Source organism: Pectinophora gossypiella, chromosome 13, assembly GCF_024362695.1.
Source record: "Pectinophora gossypiella chromosome 13, ilPecGoss1.1, whole genome shotgun sequence".
NCBI lineage: Eukaryota > Metazoa > Arthropoda > Insecta > Lepidoptera > Gelechiidae > Pectinophora > Pectinophora gossypiella.
This window is the reverse complement of record NC_065416.1, coordinates 11616156-11633527: the sequence shown is the minus strand read 5'-3', so window position 1 is coordinate 11633527 and position 17372 is coordinate 11616156. Positions and strand designations below refer to the sequence as shown.

Here is a 17372-nt window from a genome sequence, read left to right as displayed (position 1 = left end):
TCGTTTTTCTGATTGAGTACACAGTTGTATTGAATATACACTACACCACATCTATAACGCCAATACATCTAAATATTCATTTAACGATTGCGTCGGTGTAGTTAATATAGTAAATATCTAAATAATTTCCTCCTACACACAGCTATGCAAAAAAACGAGCATTTTATTCGTAATGTTGGTAGCTTGTTTTTTGGTGTTGCCATTGATGAGTAATCAATAACAACGGTTATGTATCTCTAATCTCTATAGCTCTATCAATCTCACTATTCTCACCAAATTCTCACTCATAGCATAAATTTCTTGATTCAATCAAAAAATCAACCGGGCGGGAGTTCATTCATTCATTCATGTTATACTGTCTTTGTGATTACTGACACTGACATTGACATTTTAGATAACAAAAATCGTGATCGTGTTATCGACGATAATTAGAACTTAATTATTTACAATTAATTCCTGCAAAATATGAACGACACACATGCAATTGTTAAAAAAGTGCTTCATGTAGGCCAAAAGTACGTACCTATAGCAAACGAAAGCAAGGTATGTACAAAGAATTCACAGGAAACAATTTATTTTTATGGATTACATTTTGTACCTATTTCTACTTTTTAGGCACATTTTCACTTTCAAACATGGAAATTGGGAAAGGAGAGGGTCCTTTTAGATGATAGTAAGAAGATCGGAAAGAAGGAACCAATGGTGCTGGTGATAGGTCACAAGTTTAAGCTGGAAGTATGGGAGACAATCATTAAAATGATGGCTGTTGGGGAGGTAGCTAGCTTCACCGTGAAAAAAGAAGTAAGTTCAACTTAATTTAAATTTGAAAAAAAGCTACGTATTTCATCTATAATTCAGATTAATTAATTATCTGTGTCTCTATAGAAAAATCTTCAGGGACAAGATTTAAAGTTATATATTCACATAATTACAAAACTTCGTTTAGTACGTGATAGCTAAGCAGGAAACAGAAAAAATAATGAAGGGGAGTATTTATACCCATTAGCATACGGGTGATTCTTATTCTTACGTTTTTTTGTGTGAATTGTAAGAATTGTATATGTTTTTTAGGAAAATCGGTGACCCCTGAATTATTTTACTTAGGTAATTACTTCTAGTATCGTGTCCGGATATAATTTTTGCCATAAAATTATTAGATATTATATTAAAAAAAATTAGAAGTCATAAATGTCACGGAACGTGTCGTGTGAGATTGCCAGAATTGCAGATAAAATGTTTTTTTCTGAAGATGTGGCATGTTATTTTTCGAAATATTACAACAACTATGCAAGACGAACCTTTGTTCTATAAGACTGTTTAACAAAATATATAAATAATGCACACTATTTATGATTTTGAACAACATACATTTTGTGAGCAGTTTTTGTGTCACGACCGTGTGCGACACTTTAAAATTGCAATACTCGGTAGAAATAAATCTATGACATTGACAACCATTTCTAAGTTTTTTTAGAACGGCAACAATATCATCTTGTCAGTATTACAAATGGCTAAGAGCGTTGAGACCAGTATAAAATCAATCTGCTTTTACATTTTAAAAAAAGGACAACCTTAACTCGTCAACGCCGTGTAAGAGTTTTAAACTTAAGTATCAGTGTTACACTATTGTTTGAAAAGTAATATGCACGTCATACAGTGTAGTTTAAAATAATTACTTAAGATTTGCAGTATCATGGATAGCTTTTGGGTTATATCGAACACGTTTCAAATTGTCACGACCATGTAATGATAAAAATGTCACAGCCGTGGACTTTTTAAACACATGGTTGTGACATATAATGCACGATCGTGACATTCTTTTTATTTCAATAATTTTGTGGGTTTTGTTGCTTTTATAAATTATATTATTGTTTGATATGCTTACACACGAGTACTTACTTTACTAGTCCATATAGATCCTAGTATAGGGCAAGGGCCTCTTCCAAGATATTTGGAAGGAAATTATTCATAGCCACACTAGGCAGGGGTTTTTAGGCGGTTGTATGGTATTGTTACGGAGGTGGATTTCGGGATTGGAAGGAAACTAACTGAGTTCAAGAAGAAACATTTGTTGGTCAAATTGTTAGTATAAATAACGACAACCCTGATCCCCCTTACTACACTTTTACTAAGAAGAAGTATCATAGCGTGATATCAAGAGACACGGTCTTTACCTGGAATAGCAACGATTCTGCAGATCTTGGCCCTGAAGTTCCCAGTAGAAATAACCTCCTTAGAGGAGGCCTCGACAGCTATTAACTCCCTCACGGATCACGTGAGGTCGGTTTTGAACGAAAGTTCAGCACAGGTTCTGGAGATGGAAGACCATCGCTGGAAACTGCCTACCGACATCCATGAGAAAAACGCAGCCACCCGCGCATATGATTTCAATCGCACCGAGGAATGTCGTCGTCATTTGCGTCTCTTGCAGCATACTGTAAGAAAACGTATTAATGACATGCGACAGAATCGGTGGAATAATCTTTTGAGCGGCATTGAGCCCCACCACCAGGCCATCTGGCAGCTGTCTAGGTCTCTGCAAAAGGATACGGTTGTTCCTACTCCTCCTCTCAATAGGCCTAACCAACCCCCCGCTTTTGACGATGACGAAAAAGCCGAATGCCTTGCCGACAGTCGCGAAGCCCAATGCTCGCCCAGCACTCTCCCTATCGATCGTAGGCACCGCTTGACGGTGAACTCTGAAGTTCAGCGTAGGGCTTCTGCACCGATCCTCCTCTTCCACAGGTCACTGAGGAAAAGGTACTAGGTATCATCAAAAAATTTCAAACCCGAAAAGCCCCTGGTTCAGACGGTATCACGAATCGTGTCCTTAAAAACTTCGGTGCTCCCCTCATCTGTTTACTAACGGCAATATTCAACGTTGCCATGAGCAACTGCGTTAAAGAAGTCAAAGAAGCAATTGTAATTGGTATACCAAAGCCTGGGAAACCTAAAAACGAACCTTCGAGTTACCGCCCCATAAGTCTCCTCAATACCATGGGGCAGATTTATGAGCGGCTCATATTTGCTAGATTACGGGACTACGCCGAATCCAATAGTCTTATTCCAACAGAGCAGTTTGGTTTTAGCTTCATTTGCGGATGATACAGCCATCTATTCTTCGTGCCGTGGTCGAGTTATGACGACTGGAATTCTCCAACGCGCGGCCAATGCCTTGGGCAAGTGGTTTCGCAAATGGAGAATCGAGGTAAACCCGGAGAAAAGTGTAGCGGTGTACTTTTCAAAGAGCTATTATAACACGCCACGGTCACGCCGTCAACTTAAAGTCATCAAGATGTTTGGCAAGCCGATTGGAAGGAGTAAGTCAAATATCTCGGCGTAGTCTTAGATAGACGTCTTACTTTCAAGGCCCATATCAAACGCAGTCGTGCGCATTTGTAATGGGCCGTCTTCATTGTCTCCTTAACAAGCGTAGTAAATTGTCCTTTAGGAATAAGGTGAAATTCCGTCCGATCATGACCTATGCAGGGGTTGTTTTCACTCACGCGAGTCCCTCTCAAATCCACTATCTACAGGTAATACAAAATCGTTTCATGTGGAAAGCCACGGGAGCTCCGTGGTTCCTTCGCAATGAAAATCTGCACATTGACCTAGGTCTGCCAACCATTGCCCAATGGCAACTTAGCTTCAAAACGTTTTTTCGATTCTGCTTCACACCACCCAAATCCCCTGGTAGTTGCGGCTTCCGAATACATCCCGCTTAGGGACGGTAGTGAAAAGTATCGGCGTCCGAAGGACGTAATATACGATCCCGACGACCCGATTACTCTAGCCATAGAGGCAACCAATCAGCTCGCGACACCAAACACTTGAGGGCCCCGATACTGACCCCGCCGGCGTGGTGGACGACTTCCCTCAATACAGCGCTTATTGTTATCGACCCCCTTGGGTCGATTAACTCTTTCAAATATTTTTCCTCTCAGACGACGCCCTGAGCCGAGGTTCGCGCCCACCTGGCCACCCTCAGGCCTTTTGTCTAAAACATTGTACCGGATGAGAGCCTTCAGCGCTCCCCATTTGTCCGGCCAAGTAGTTAATGCCATCTGCGGCAAATGTACAATAAGTAAAAAAAGGTCCTGAAGACGTTGTTTCTGTTTTGCAAGAACCCCCTACTGGTAGGCGAAAGTATAAAGGTTTTTGTTTCCACATCATTTGCAGATAAGAGAGCATTACAGTTTTTAAATATAGGATTTTACTTTTTTATGAAGCGATCTCAATTATTGCGATTTAGTTAAGTGTCTCATAATCAGAAAGAAGATTACCAAATAAATACTTTTGATTAAACCAATTAAATAAATAAATAATAAACGTTTATTGCATCAATTCAGGTTAGGTACATTGCAGATTACAGTGCATAAAAATAGTAAGTATCACCAAATTCTACTTTTTCAAGCATACACAATGAAAGAACGGACGGAACGGAATTCAGTGTTTGCTTACTGCCTAATCGCTCCAATCAATTGAGACAAAAAACTAAGATGACAAAAAAATAACAGCAACAGTTACAATGAAAAATGCAAAACAGTCACATCCATGTCATATTGTGTCACAGCCATGTTTAGTGATGTCACGACCGAGGCACAAATGTCACAACCGTGTTTTTCTACCCTTGTTTTTTAATATTCCTGAGGGTATTAAGCTTGTCCATATGCATCTAAAATATGCTTTTGACATAAACTTTTGATTTGCATCATAAAAACTCATAAAAATATATATTTATTTTTTTTGGGTTCTCTGAAAACTATTTAAGAATCACCCATACAAAGATAACATAAACACCTTATTCAATATGCATAACAATTTTAATTAAATAATTAGTATTACGAAAATGGCAGCTTTAACTGACTATTTCTCTTTTAGACTAACAAACAAATATTCAAGTAAACTAAATCTAAACAAAGGCTGTAACAATCTCATATTAAAGAACATCTTAATTTTTTAAGTTCACATGTCCAACTTCTTTTTACAGCTAGTATACAGTTATCCTTTCGTCTCCAAAACCCTGCGCGAGCTGGGGCAGGATCCTAGCAAAATCAAACATTCATGCACCATGACCCTGCAAACTGAAGGCATTGGTTATTCAGACTTGGATGAGCTGATCAGCAACCCTACAGACTTGGAGTTTATTATAGGTAATTTGTAGCAGGGTAACAAATTTAAAGGAAGGAAAAGGGGGAGACTCACAGCAGACCATACAGGAGACGCAATGACGACATATTGGAAATGCTGGTCCAACATGGTGTTGCCAAGTTCAAGAGAAGAGAAGAGTGGAGGAGGTTGGAGGATGTGTATACTGAGAAGCTGACCGACCTGAAGTTAATATATATTTTTGTAACTATACAGATGACAAAATTATATTATGTTTTACTTTATGTTACAGAACTTTTAAAAGTGGAAAGAGCAGATGAATATGAAAGGGATGTCTGGCAGATGAGCATACAAGAAAGATTGGACTTCATTCCCTCTCTAAGAGAGAAAGGAAACAATCTTTATAAACTAAAACAGTATGACGCAGCTGAAGAAGCTTACAGCCAAGCGATTGCAATCTGTGAACAGCTTATGGTCAGGTAAAATTAATCTATTGCTTGTTTTAAATGTTTGACATTTCATCATCAAAAAGTAACTTATTCCCACATTTATAGCAATTACACAATTTTTATAAGTGTAACATGATAACACTTTCGATAAATAGACCCTTTATACCTTTTTTAAAACTTTTACAGAGAAAGAAAATCAGATGATGAGTGGAAAAATCTAAATAAAATAAAGTTACCAATACTACTCAACTACGCACAGTGCAAACTCGTTAAAGGAGATTATTACTCTGTCATAGAACACTGCAATACCATCCTAGAATATGATGAAGGTATGGAAGAATGGACCTAATTACTTTTATAATGTCTGATTTTATATAGGTGACAATATACAAAGCAAAGAGTTAAGACCCCTTCTTTGCCTTGTATTATGTATGTGAGGGGAGACTCTTACATACATGAACTTATACTAAGAAGTACTTAGTAGAGTCATATATGTATGAACCTCCCCTCATATAAGCCTACAACATATGAACATTTGAAAAACACACAAAACAATTGCCTACTTGGCAGTTATCGGATAAGTATTTTAAAAAAGTACAGAGGCTTATTTTATTCCTCTTAAAATATTTTATTTTCTTGAAAAAGTTTTATATAATAGAAAAAACAAATTTTTCAAATTTCGTGCGAAAACGGTTGGTCACGTGACATTTTTCCTAGTGACGTCACATTTCAACAAAGAAACTGTCAAACAGTAGGTATAACTTGAAACCTGACAGAAAGTTTTTGTTTATTTTGTATTGTTTTGTAAAATGTGACGTCTCACGAAGCTCAATCATGACCGCCCCGTGTTTCGAGTCTTGTAATACACAGATAAAAAATCGCATTCTTATTTTGTAAAAATAAAACCTTTTAAAATGGATCTTAATAAAAGAAACTATTGGATAATTATCGTTAAATGATATTTATATTTATATTGTTACAACTGTCAAGTAGTCAAGTATATTGCATATACAAAAATGAATTAACAAATTCATACAGATAAAGTCAAACTTTTGTTTCATAAAATAATAATTATGCTGTTTTATTGCAGAGAATGAAAAAGCTTTGTACAGAAGAGGTAAAGCTCATGTGGGGGCTTGGAACCCCGACCTGGCGGAAGAGGACTTCAAACGTCTGAAGTCCATCAACCCTTCAACTGCAAATATGGTTGAAAAGGAATTGGAAAATATCAAATTACTACGCAAGCAAAAAGAGGCCAAAGACAAAAATGCACTAAAAAACCTGTTTGAAAATGGAAATACATAACAATTAATGTAATTTTAGTATTGTTATAAATGTTATTTGTATGTTATTGTGATGTGTAAGAGTGAATTATTGTGTTGGATGGATTTTCAGCCTAAAGTATGGGCAAATGTGTTAATCTTTTAAAGATAGCTTTAACTACCTCTAACTGAATTTGTGTGCGTTGTTTATCTCTAACTTTTATAAACCACTTTTATGAACCATACAATCTGTAGTGTTCACTGCACTTTATTCCTATGTACTTAGACAAATATGATGATCCTTATATGAATATTTTCATAAATAAAATCTTTATGCACTAAAAGTTATTTTATATGCAGTTACAGGTTTTTACCATTATCCAAAAAAGTATTACCAGTCTAATTTCCGTTTCCGTCACTTAGTGCCCGCGTAATGGAAATTATACCGGAAGTATACTATACCACAGATTAAGTAACAGGTACTACGATGGTATTTCCACGGTATTCCGTCAATCAGCATACGACTACAAATAACGATCATAGCTTAATAATAATAAGGTCGATTTTATTTTTGTTTGAATAAAAAGTCATGATTGACGAATGATTACCTCTCATATAATTATCTCTCTAATTTACAAGCACTCTATTACCTACTGCGTGATAGATTTCAGCGTTTTTTGAAATTCAGATGGGTTATGCCGCCATTGAAAACAAGGCACATTTCATACGATCGGTTTTTCATGGATTTTTCCCTATGATTTTTCCTACGATTTTCTATAGAAATCGCCAGACTGTGTAGTGGTTACATCCTTTGTCTATGACTACCACGTCGAAATAACCTCAAAAACGCATCAAAACATTCAAACGAAGCAATAAATTCCAAATAATGGCAAAAGGAAACGTAACAGTATCTGAAATTAAAACAGAAGAGAATGAAAACTCGGCAGTTAGTGAAGAGTATGCTTATTTAGACAGAGGAGGCTTCTCTTCTGAGAAATACAAGATAGAAGTGCGTGGCTTACCGAAGTTCTATGGAATCGCGGCAAGTATATTAATTTAAGCCTTATTTCATGTATTATTGTCATAAATAAAAGCCCATTGTTCACATATCATTTTACGTTGTGCATTTATTAAAACAAACTTGTTTTAAAACGCTTTCAAACTGGTTTATATTTGTAAACAATATCTATAGATATGTTCCTGCATGACTATTCTATCTAACTCAGTAGAGACATTAGCTAAAAAGTTCTGTAGGTACTTAAGTAGGGTTCGAAAGGAATAATCACAATTTATCATAATAATTATTGCGATAATAATATTTGGATAAAAGGCTAGATGACTGGGTCAAAAATTCCTCTGGGGCCCTAATGTTATTGTTGGCGATTGTTTTTTGTTAAACTTTTTTTTTAATGCAAATTTTGCATGGGACCCTTTTTGCAACACCCACCGGACCCAAAGTCCATAGAAATGTATTGTTGTTTTATGGTTGTTTTGAAGCCATCTACTTAATGCCATCTGAGGCAAACTACAATAAACCACTTAAAAAAATAGTTTTGTAGAAAAAAGTGTCTTATTTGACTAGGTTGTCCTCTTGCTCTTTCTCTGGCTTATTATCATTTGATAATAAATAACAATAATGTGTTTTTTTTTCTAACATGGGATCAGTCATGATTACGACCATAAGCAGTTTTATAATTCATTAGTATGCATTTGATAATGAAAAAATATAACAAATAATAACTTACAAATCAATTGTCTGATAATTATCTTGATAATTTCAAACCCTGCTTGTAAAAATAATTAGATACAAAACAACACAACTAACTAACTAACTAAACTCTAACTATCTTAACTATGGATACAAAACATGCAATAATAATAAAAAAACAATCACACAGGAACTTAAAAAACTTATGAATCAAAAGTTAAGTTTGAATACAAGTAAGATAAAGCGGCCCAAGAATGGAAGCCACTGGCTGTATGCCTGCTTCCAAAATGATGAGGAACGCACCAAGGCCATAGAAGCTCTCAATGGATACTCCTGGAAAGGTATATTATGCTATATGAGTAAGGAATGCCAGATAATATATATCTTAATTATTAAGTATTGCTGAAACAAATGAAGCCACAAATACCTACATGTCTTGCTTAGTTATAAAATGTCACCTCAGACGGTTTAAAAATTCCATATTCAAGCAATTCATCCAAAAAAGCAAGGGTGCAATTTGTGCGCACGCATATGGTCAAAAAGCATAATTATTTTCACATGAATTGCTTTAATGTGCCCTTTTGAACTCGACAGAACATCAATAGCTCTAATAATTGAAGAAAATTTTAAAAACTTATTGTTTCCCGCCACTTGCATACAGCCAGATACAGTAGTTATGAAACATTTATACATATACCTACTATTAAAGTGTTCTTATTACTTTTTGAAATTATTGAAACACTTTATAAATAAAAAAATATTTGTAAAGACCTATCATCATTAAATCAGTAAAGCATAGTTTACACTGGTATTTCTATTACCAGGTAAAACCTTAATAGCCGAAGTGGCCAAACCAGCTCCTGACCCACTAGTGAGAAAGAGAAAGCAAGAAGAAGATAGCAATGGACAGGAGAAAAAGAAGAAAGAAGACAGCAATAAGAGTCAGGAAGAGAGACTTGCTGATGCCACCACACCTTATTGGAATGTGCCTTATGATGAACAGGTAACTTTTATCTTTCTTTGGTATATTTTCCTAAATTACCCAGGACTTGCTGTATGCAATATAAGTATGGCCTATTTTTACAAAGTGCGACAACATTCGCGAACTCGCGAGAATATCAGATACGTATCTTTATTTTTTTTTAAATCGTGCACTGGCGCGTGCAGTTACTGCAATGATTTATTGTACCTACCCCATTCTCACAATGCCTTTCCTCGCACAATGGTATAATACTTATCCCAGTTTGACCTTTCGAATGCCGGAAGGCAGATCTCGACCAGAAAAATTGTAAAATTTATAGTCCGGTATCTCGGCAGATAAGAGGTTAAGGCATGCTAAACGCGGCATGCTATGATGGCGGTATAGTATTGACATAATAAAGCAATTCGCTCCGTCAATAAAGTTATAATTTAATACAAAGTACGCTATTTTTCTCCTTTAACGTAGTTATTAATAAATAAGAAACTTGATAAGCGGGACAAACGTGGAAACGGCCATCGTAGAGCGCCGCTAATTTAGTTTACGAACTGCATTTGAATTCGGAATAATTCAACACATTGAACTAATTTGGGCGATACACTATGCTCACCTATCCTGTACAAACTGGTAACGGTTGACCCCTAAATTCCGCACATTCCCTTACAGCTAAAACTAAAAGAGAAAGAAATAAAGCATATCCTAATGAAATTCGACAATGAGATTTGGAAAATAGCGAAGGAACGTCGTACCAGCATAGAGGCGCAACGTAAGAACCACAACGGTTTGTCTTTTGAACTGAAGCCTATACAAAAGTCGCCTGTAACTGAAGGATATAGGAACAAATGCGAGTTCACTGTTGGGATTGACGAAGAGACGAAGTTGCCCACTGTTGGGTTCAGGCTGGGAAGCTACGCGACTGGCACAGTCGCTGTGGCGCCCATACAGTCGCTTATACATATTTCGGAGCCGACGAAGAAAGCTGTTTTGGTTAGTATTCTGTTTACTTGTACTTTATACCTAATACCTGTTTTTTTGTTATGATCGCGACAACAAATACTCAGGACGCCGATCCTCCAGGTCTTGGTTTGATTAGGATATTGCGGGCTGATCACCCGATTGTCCGAAAATAAGATGATTCATGCTTCAAAAAGATACTTTCAAGGTGTTGGACCCGACTACATACTGATTAAGTTACTAAGTATGTGGTCGTTAAATATGAGTCATGTCAGGGGTCGCTCAGTAATACACCAGGAATGATGAGGTTGGTAATTCACCTCATAACCCTCACCATAGAAGAAGGACCCTGATACCGACGACGGCGCCGGCGTGGTCGAAAAGCAAAATAAAATAGATTTTTGATAATTTTAGACTGCGCTCTATGTCTAAATTAGCATTTTGTAGTTTATGTTTGACCCGGTCAAAAACAAATACTCTATTCATATAAAAAAGCAATATTGGTTTTCGACATTTGTTGGCATTGCGCACTTACTTATATACGCGCTGGTTTCTTGCTCTAAAATTTAAATGGTATTACAATACTTTTTACACGAATCCAACCAGTAAAAAAAGAACGACAAAAACTTGTAATTAAAAAGTTTGTATTTCATTTTTAGTAGTTATATTTTTAACAGATACACGAGCTGTAACCCAGTTACGTAACACGAAGAAAGTGAAGCGGTTGATATACATATCATGCATATCTGTCCATTCAAATACTTGGTCCTTGTATACGCGCAAATGTCAAATTGCCCCTCTGATGTTTCCACCAGTTGTTCCAAGAGTTCGTCCGCGCGTCTGGGCTGGCTCCGTTCTCGCCGGCCGACTACTCCGGGCACTGGCGCTGCCTCACCGTGCGGCACTCCCACCACAGCGGCGACATCATGCTCATCGTCACTATGCATCCACAGGTATGCATACTCTTTAAAGCTTAACGGCCTCTGTGGTCCAGTGGTTGAACGTTAGGCTCGCGATCAGGAGGCCCCGGCTTCGAAACCCCACTTTTATACATACATAAACATAGCATAAACAGCCTGTATACATCCCACTGCTGAACACAGGCCTCTCCTTAATCAAGTGGAGGGGGTATGGAGCATACTCCACCACGCTGCTTCACTGTGGGTTGGTGGAGGTGTTTTTACGGCTAATAGCCGGGACCAACGGCTTACCGTGCCCTCCGAAACACGGAATCATCTTACTTTTTCGAAAAAACTGCACTTAAGATAAATTAATTACTAATTAACTTGAATACATAGTAAACTATTTTGATCGGGTCGATACGTTATTAAATAAGTTTAAAAAAAATTGTTTTTCCCTGGCTTGGGATTAGTGCCATGAAATAATAGTTTAAAATACCTTATTTAATCAGATTGGTATAGACGTATTAGTTTTAAAAGCCAAACAATTTTTTTTTTTTTTTCAATAAATATATTTTTTCGCAGGATCTTACGCCTGAAGGATTGGGTAAAATAAAGAAGGAATTAGCGGAGCATTTCAGTTCAGATGAATCAGTTGCGTGTAACGTCAAGTCTGTTTACTTTGAACTTTTTACTAAGAGGAAGGTATACCATTTTCTTGATTTTTGAATTGAGGGACAAAAAAAATGTAGATGGCGCTGTACAAATTTGCCTTCGTAAATTCATGAATAAAAGACATATGCATTTTTTTTATCTTTGCTTTTGGGTACAAATGATGACCCTTGTTAGTAATTATCACGACAAATCTATACAGCGCTATCTATACTTTTTTTTTGGGAAACGTTGCCTGTAAAGTCCCTGGTTCTATAATGTAGTCCAGTGATTCCTGAAGTGAGTTCCGTAGAAAAGTCATCAGGGTTCCGCGTAATATTAGTGTGGTTTTGAAATGAACTCCATAATGTAACAGGTATTTGGTAGATGTGCCATTATCTTAAAAGTTCGCGAACCCCTCATCCAGCCAACTTAGCTGCTAAAATATCTAGTAGATCATCATCATCAGCCCATTAACGTCCCCACTGCTGGGGCACGGGCCTTCCCTATGGATGGATAGGGAGATCGGGCCTTAAACTACCACGCGGGCCCGGTGCGGATTGATGGTTATTAACGACTGCTAATGCAGCCGGGACCAACAGCTTAACGTGCCTTCCGAAGCACGGAGGAGCTCGAGATGAAAACTTTTTTTTTGTGGTCACCCATCCTATGACCGGCCTTTGCGAAAGTTGCTTAACTTCAACAATCGCAAACCGAGCGCGTATCTAGTAGATATCGAATATTATATACATCACTAGCTGTATAATCGCGGTAAGTACTCTCAAAGCCGTCCCTGAAAAGTTCTCCTAGGGAGGCACTTTCCAGGCTATCTATGTTCCCTAAAAAAATATATAGGTGTTGCTGTACAGATTTAAAATGATAATTACTAACAAATCATCAATCATTTATCTTATATTATAGTCTGTTATTCATGAAATTAACAAACATGAAAGGTTAACGTCGTGTCTTATAGGGAAGTCAAGGAATTGGCCTTTGATAGACTGGAATGGAAAATGCTACACCGACAAGAGCGTGGCTCTTAAATTGATGATGATGATTCACGAAATTACGAAGGCTAATTTGTACAGCGCGCAATGTTGCCTTCGTTTAATTTCATGGATAACAGATATATGCATCTTTTATTAACTTTGTTTTTGGGTATTAATGATGACCCTTGTTATTACAGCCCACATCTTCCTCCCATTATTATTCTGATCCAAATATCAAGCAAGAATTATTTTTATTTATGCCTCTGCCATTCTATTTTTGAATAATTATGTACCCGAGCAATGAGAAAATAGGTAGTTATCACATTGAATGTGAACAGCGCCATCTGTATATTTTTTTGGGGAACGTAGCCTTTAACACGTTGACAGTCCCCGCTACAAAATGTTTTGACATTCAAGTCTCTTCAACTGTTACTTCAACCTTTGCTGAGTTATCCGCGTTCCAAGTGGAGCACCCGCCCTTAGTGCGTACCTGGTCGTTTCTTAGTGACCCATGTATGGGTCACAGACGTAGAGCTAGTCCGTCATGACCCGTATATGGGTCACTGGACTATAAACGTGTTAGTGTCTCATTGACTTGGAACCTTATACCCATTCGATGTGGTCCAATTTCTCACTAATTCGACTCAGCGTATTCGGCGGGAAAGTTAGTTACTTTCGCATTTATAACACTTTAGTATTGGGGTAGTCAGAGGTACATCCATTGCAAGATGAACTTAGTAACCACGCCTCATTGAGCTTTCTGTTAGACCAACGTGAACGTAGTGACCCGTATCGCCGTCTGTAATGGTCGAGCCGAATTTGCTAGTGAAAACTGCACACATAAACAGCCTATGCCACTGCTGGGCACAGGCCTCCCCTCAATCAACCGGAAGGGGTATGGAGCATACTCCACCACGCTGCTCCAATGCGGGTTGGTGGAGGTGTTTTTACGGCTAATAGCCGGGACCAACGGCTTACCGTGCCCTCCGAAACACGGAATCATCTTACTTTTTCGAAAAAACTGCACTTAAGATAAATTAATTACGAAATTAGTGCAAGTCCGGTACCGGGGTTGGAACTGGCGCTCGCCGTTTGAGAAGCAAGCTGGTTGAACCACGGGGCCACAGCGACAAAGCAATCTAACCCAAAGATTTTTGCAGGCGGGTGGGTGAAGACGCCGCCAAGCCAGAGTATGTGACGGGCGCTACCCATATCGTGGACACTATACTCGGCAGGCAGTTCCGGATATCGCCTCAAGCTTTCTTTCAGGTAACGATAAACTTTTCTTACCTTGTTTGAAAAAGATACGAAAAATGTAAGTTTTAAAACTAAAATGTGACTACGGAAAAATCGCGCACAAAAAAGTATGAAACGATGAAATAATTCTCTGGAATGTATTTACTATTTATTTACTATTTCCAACTAGTCAAATCAGTTACTTTTTCTGAACGTCAAAACACAAAATTACTATGGAATTTGTATGAAAAAGCAACCTGTGACGTCATAGAAAAACGTGACATAATGTCGCACTTATCATTACATTTTTCTTTATTAAAACTCATTTTATGTTAAATAAAAAAAAGAAAACGTTTTTATCGCCTTTAGATCTGTCTTTATTTAGTAGTCAGAATTTCATAATTATCTTTGACCTAGGAAAATGCCCAATTCCATAGTCTCTGCTTACTCCGTTGGAAGTCTCCGCTATAGGCGTGAATTTATTTATGTATGTATTGTATGTGTTAATTTTCAGATAAACACAGCAGGCGCCGACATTCTGTATCAAAGCGCAATCGAACTGAGCCAGGTGACGAAGGAATCCACAATCGTTGATATCTGTTGTGGCACTGGTACTATTGGACTGTGTTTCGCAAAGGTAATCTTAGCATAACAACATCCCAGACTACATATAAATATCTCATTCTTACTGTGCGTCGCCTTACCGCGTATGTGAGAGCGAGACAATCTCCGTGCGCTCCCGCTCACTCCTTAGACTGAAGTAAACCCCAGAAGTCCTTCTATTACGTAACTGTTACTTTAAGTTAACATAACTTAAGTATCTGCCAATTTTTTACAGCATTGCGGAAAAGTATTAGGACTAGAGTTGATCGCAGAAGCAGTAAAGGACGCTAAAGCGAATGCAGAGCTGAATAATATAGAGAACTGTGAGTTCTTCACGGGCAAGGCCGAAGACATACTACCTTCAGTCCTCGCTAGGGCTACGGGAGAGGATATCATCGCCATAGTTGACCCACCTAGGGCAGGATTACGTAAGTCCACCTCTATTATTCCTTTTAATTCTATCATTGAGGACTTCATTCGCATATGGTACAAAATTTAAAAAAAAAACTTATTAAATAAAATATTTTTGAAAGGGAATGGTTTCTTTTTATTTGAAATGAACTGGTTGATTGTTCTAGAATTTATTTTAAAAAGGCCTCTAAACAACAGAATGGTAAACGTCCATTTCGTAGGTTTTATACTTAAACATCCAAAGAGATTGATTGCTAATAAGTTGAAATACAAGCAGCTGGCTATTTTTATATAAAAAAAACGTGTAGGATGCCATAAACTTGAAAAAAGAAAAACATTAACTTCTTTCTCTAAAATTTAAATGGTATGATTACAATATTTTTTACACGAATCCAACCAGTACAAAAAAAGAATGACAAAAACTTTTAATTAAAAAGTTTGTATTTCATTTTTAGTAGTTATTTTTTTTACTTTGTTTTACAGATACGCGAGCTGTAACCCAGTTACGTAACACGAAGAAAGTGAAGCGGTTGATATACATATCATGCAGCCCGGCATCGGCTGTAAAGAACTTCATAGACTTATCGCGACCGTCTTCGAAGACTTTGAGAGGAGCACCCTTCTTGCCTGTTAGGGCGGTCCCTGTTGACATGTTCCCGCATACTAAACACGTCGAATTGGCTATACTGTTTGAAAGAGAAGAGGTAAGCAAGTAATCCTTTCGTATTTTTATTACCTTAAATTTTACATAATCCCGGGATGAAAATCTGTACATATTAAGTAATGTATATTACACCAATTTTATTAATTTATAGTGAAAAGAACGACTAGAGATGTGCAACTAAAATGGATTACAATATTATTTTTACAGAAATCAACACCAGATTTAGTTGAGACTACACCACAAGTTGAAGACAATATACCTAACGAAAATGTCAATGTAGAATGTAAGAATGAAAATCATGTATCTATTTAGATATGCCTCTCTCATTGTTACTGTAAGTAATAAATAATTTTACAATGTTAACAGGATGTGTTTTACTGTTTTTCAATAAAATAGAAGTCAAAGTCTCAATCTCAATTCTCAAACGTCTACTGAACTTTCCTGTGCTTCTATCCTTTTCTGGTACCCAGAACTGTCATTTGCTAGAGCGAAAGAGAGCCGCTGCATGCGGCATAATCGACGAGGCGATTTCAGCGTAGAATTGTAGCGTTGACAGCGACTTTCCGAACGGCGACTCTCGCTACGGCGAGTATCTTTACGGCGAGTGGCCTTATTTTCCCTCTACGTCGAGCGAGTTTTGATGTTATTGTACAGTTATGGTAAAAACTGTTTTGCTGCTTTCTTATACTTTTCAGTTCGTTGTTTTTATATAAGTAGTAGTGTTAGACCTATTCTTTTTATTTATAATTTGGTTTAGCACGATACGCGCGCGTAAATAATGCTATAAGTGTGCTGCCACATGTGGTTCAACCCGGAAGCAGCGTGTGGGATGAACCTATTTTTTTATTCCTGACGAAATATAAATTAGTCACGTAAGTAATGCCACAAAATCATAGATACAAAATTAGTATATGAATTACACTTGCTGCTTCCTGTTTTGATTCCCTCTCAAAACAATCTCGTAAAAATCATGGCGGAATAAATTCGTTTTTGATTAAAAGCTTAATCGTGTCGCCCCTCCCTACTCCGCAGACGTAATTCCTAAGGAATTTAATAAAGGACGGTGCATACCGACGCGCGCGGAGTTTCCCGCCAACATCACCATAGTATTGTCACGCGCCAATATTATATATAGACACGTCTATTGAATGATTTCAACACCTTATTGGTACTCTTCAGAAAAAGTGCAAAATATGAAGGCAGGAAATTTCACTCTACTTGAAACTATAAGTACTAGCGGGTACTGGACATCATAGGTAAATGAAGTCCCCTGACTTTAACACCCCTGAAATGATATGGGGACCATAAAACAATCTTTCTAGTTTTTTATTCGTTGCCATATTTTTTATTAGTCTGTCAAATGCTGTTTCGGCTCCTTTGAATTGGCTCTCTTCAAGGAAAAGGCAAGAATGCTCTAGCACGTTATCCTTCACTTGATAAAACAGCGTTAGATTGGAT

The 17372-nt window shown here is 37.4% G+C and overlaps 2 protein-coding genes across 3 annotated transcripts; both read left to right on the top strand.

Annotated features, from left to right (window-relative positions):
• The first annotated feature begins 372 nt into the window (after positions 1-372).
• Positions 373-7164, top strand: LOC126371840 (AH receptor-interacting protein). 2 transcript variants are annotated; one of them, XM_050017223.1, is made up of 6 exons: positions 373-543; positions 616-801; positions 4991-5153; positions 5402-5588; positions 5745-5887; positions 6649-7164. In XM_050017223.1, exons 1-6 carry the CDS (start codon positions 466-468, stop codon positions 6861-6863), a joined length of 972 nt encoding a protein of 323 aa, XP_049873180.1. In that variant the 5' UTR covers positions 373-465; the 3' UTR covers positions 6864-7164. The 2 variants fall into 2 exon arrangements, with proteins under 2 accessions (XP_049873180.1, XP_049873181.1); XM_050017224.1 differs by having other exon boundaries at positions 378-515.
• A 444-nt stretch (positions 7165-7608) lies between these two features.
• Positions 7609-16277, top strand: LOC126371831 (tRNA (uracil-5-)-methyltransferase homolog A). Its single transcript, XM_050017207.1, has 11 exons — positions 7609-7862; positions 8719-8869; positions 9353-9531; positions 10174-10494; positions 11277-11414; positions 11946-12062; positions 14162-14269; positions 14751-14873; positions 15075-15267; positions 15734-15954; positions 16122-16277. Exons 1-11 carry the CDS (start codon positions 7707-7709, stop codon positions 16224-16226), a joined length of 1812 nt encoding a protein of 603 aa, XP_049873164.1. The 5' UTR covers positions 7609-7706; the 3' UTR covers positions 16227-16277.
• Positions 16278-17372: the final 1095 nt, after the last annotated feature.

Bases quoted from the DNA above. Each gene is read 5' to 3' on its own strand.
- LOC126371840 (XM_050017223.1), top strand. From the start codon at position 466: ATGAACGACACACATGCAATTGTTAAAAAAGTGCTTCATGTAGGCCAA. The intron at 544-615 runs GTATGTACAAAG...TCTACTTTTTAG, and splicing joins CTATAGCAAACGAAAGCAAG to GCACATTTTCACTTTCAAAC. The intron at 5,154-5,401 runs GTAATTTGTAGC...TTTATGTTACAG, and splicing joins AGACTTGGAGTTTATTATAG to AACTTTTAAAAGTGGAAAGA.
- LOC126371831 (XM_050017207.1), top strand. From the start codon at position 7,707: ATGGCAAAAGGAAACGTAACAGTATCTGAAATTAAAACAGAAGAGAAT. The intron at 12,063-14,161 runs AAGGTATACCAT...GATTTTTGCAGG, and splicing joins TTGAACTTTTTACTAAGAGG to CGGGTGGGTGAAGACGCCGC. The intron at 14,874-15,074 runs GTAATCTTAGCA...AATTTTTTACAG, and splicing joins TTGGACTGTGTTTCGCAAAG to CATTGCGGAAAAGTATTAGG.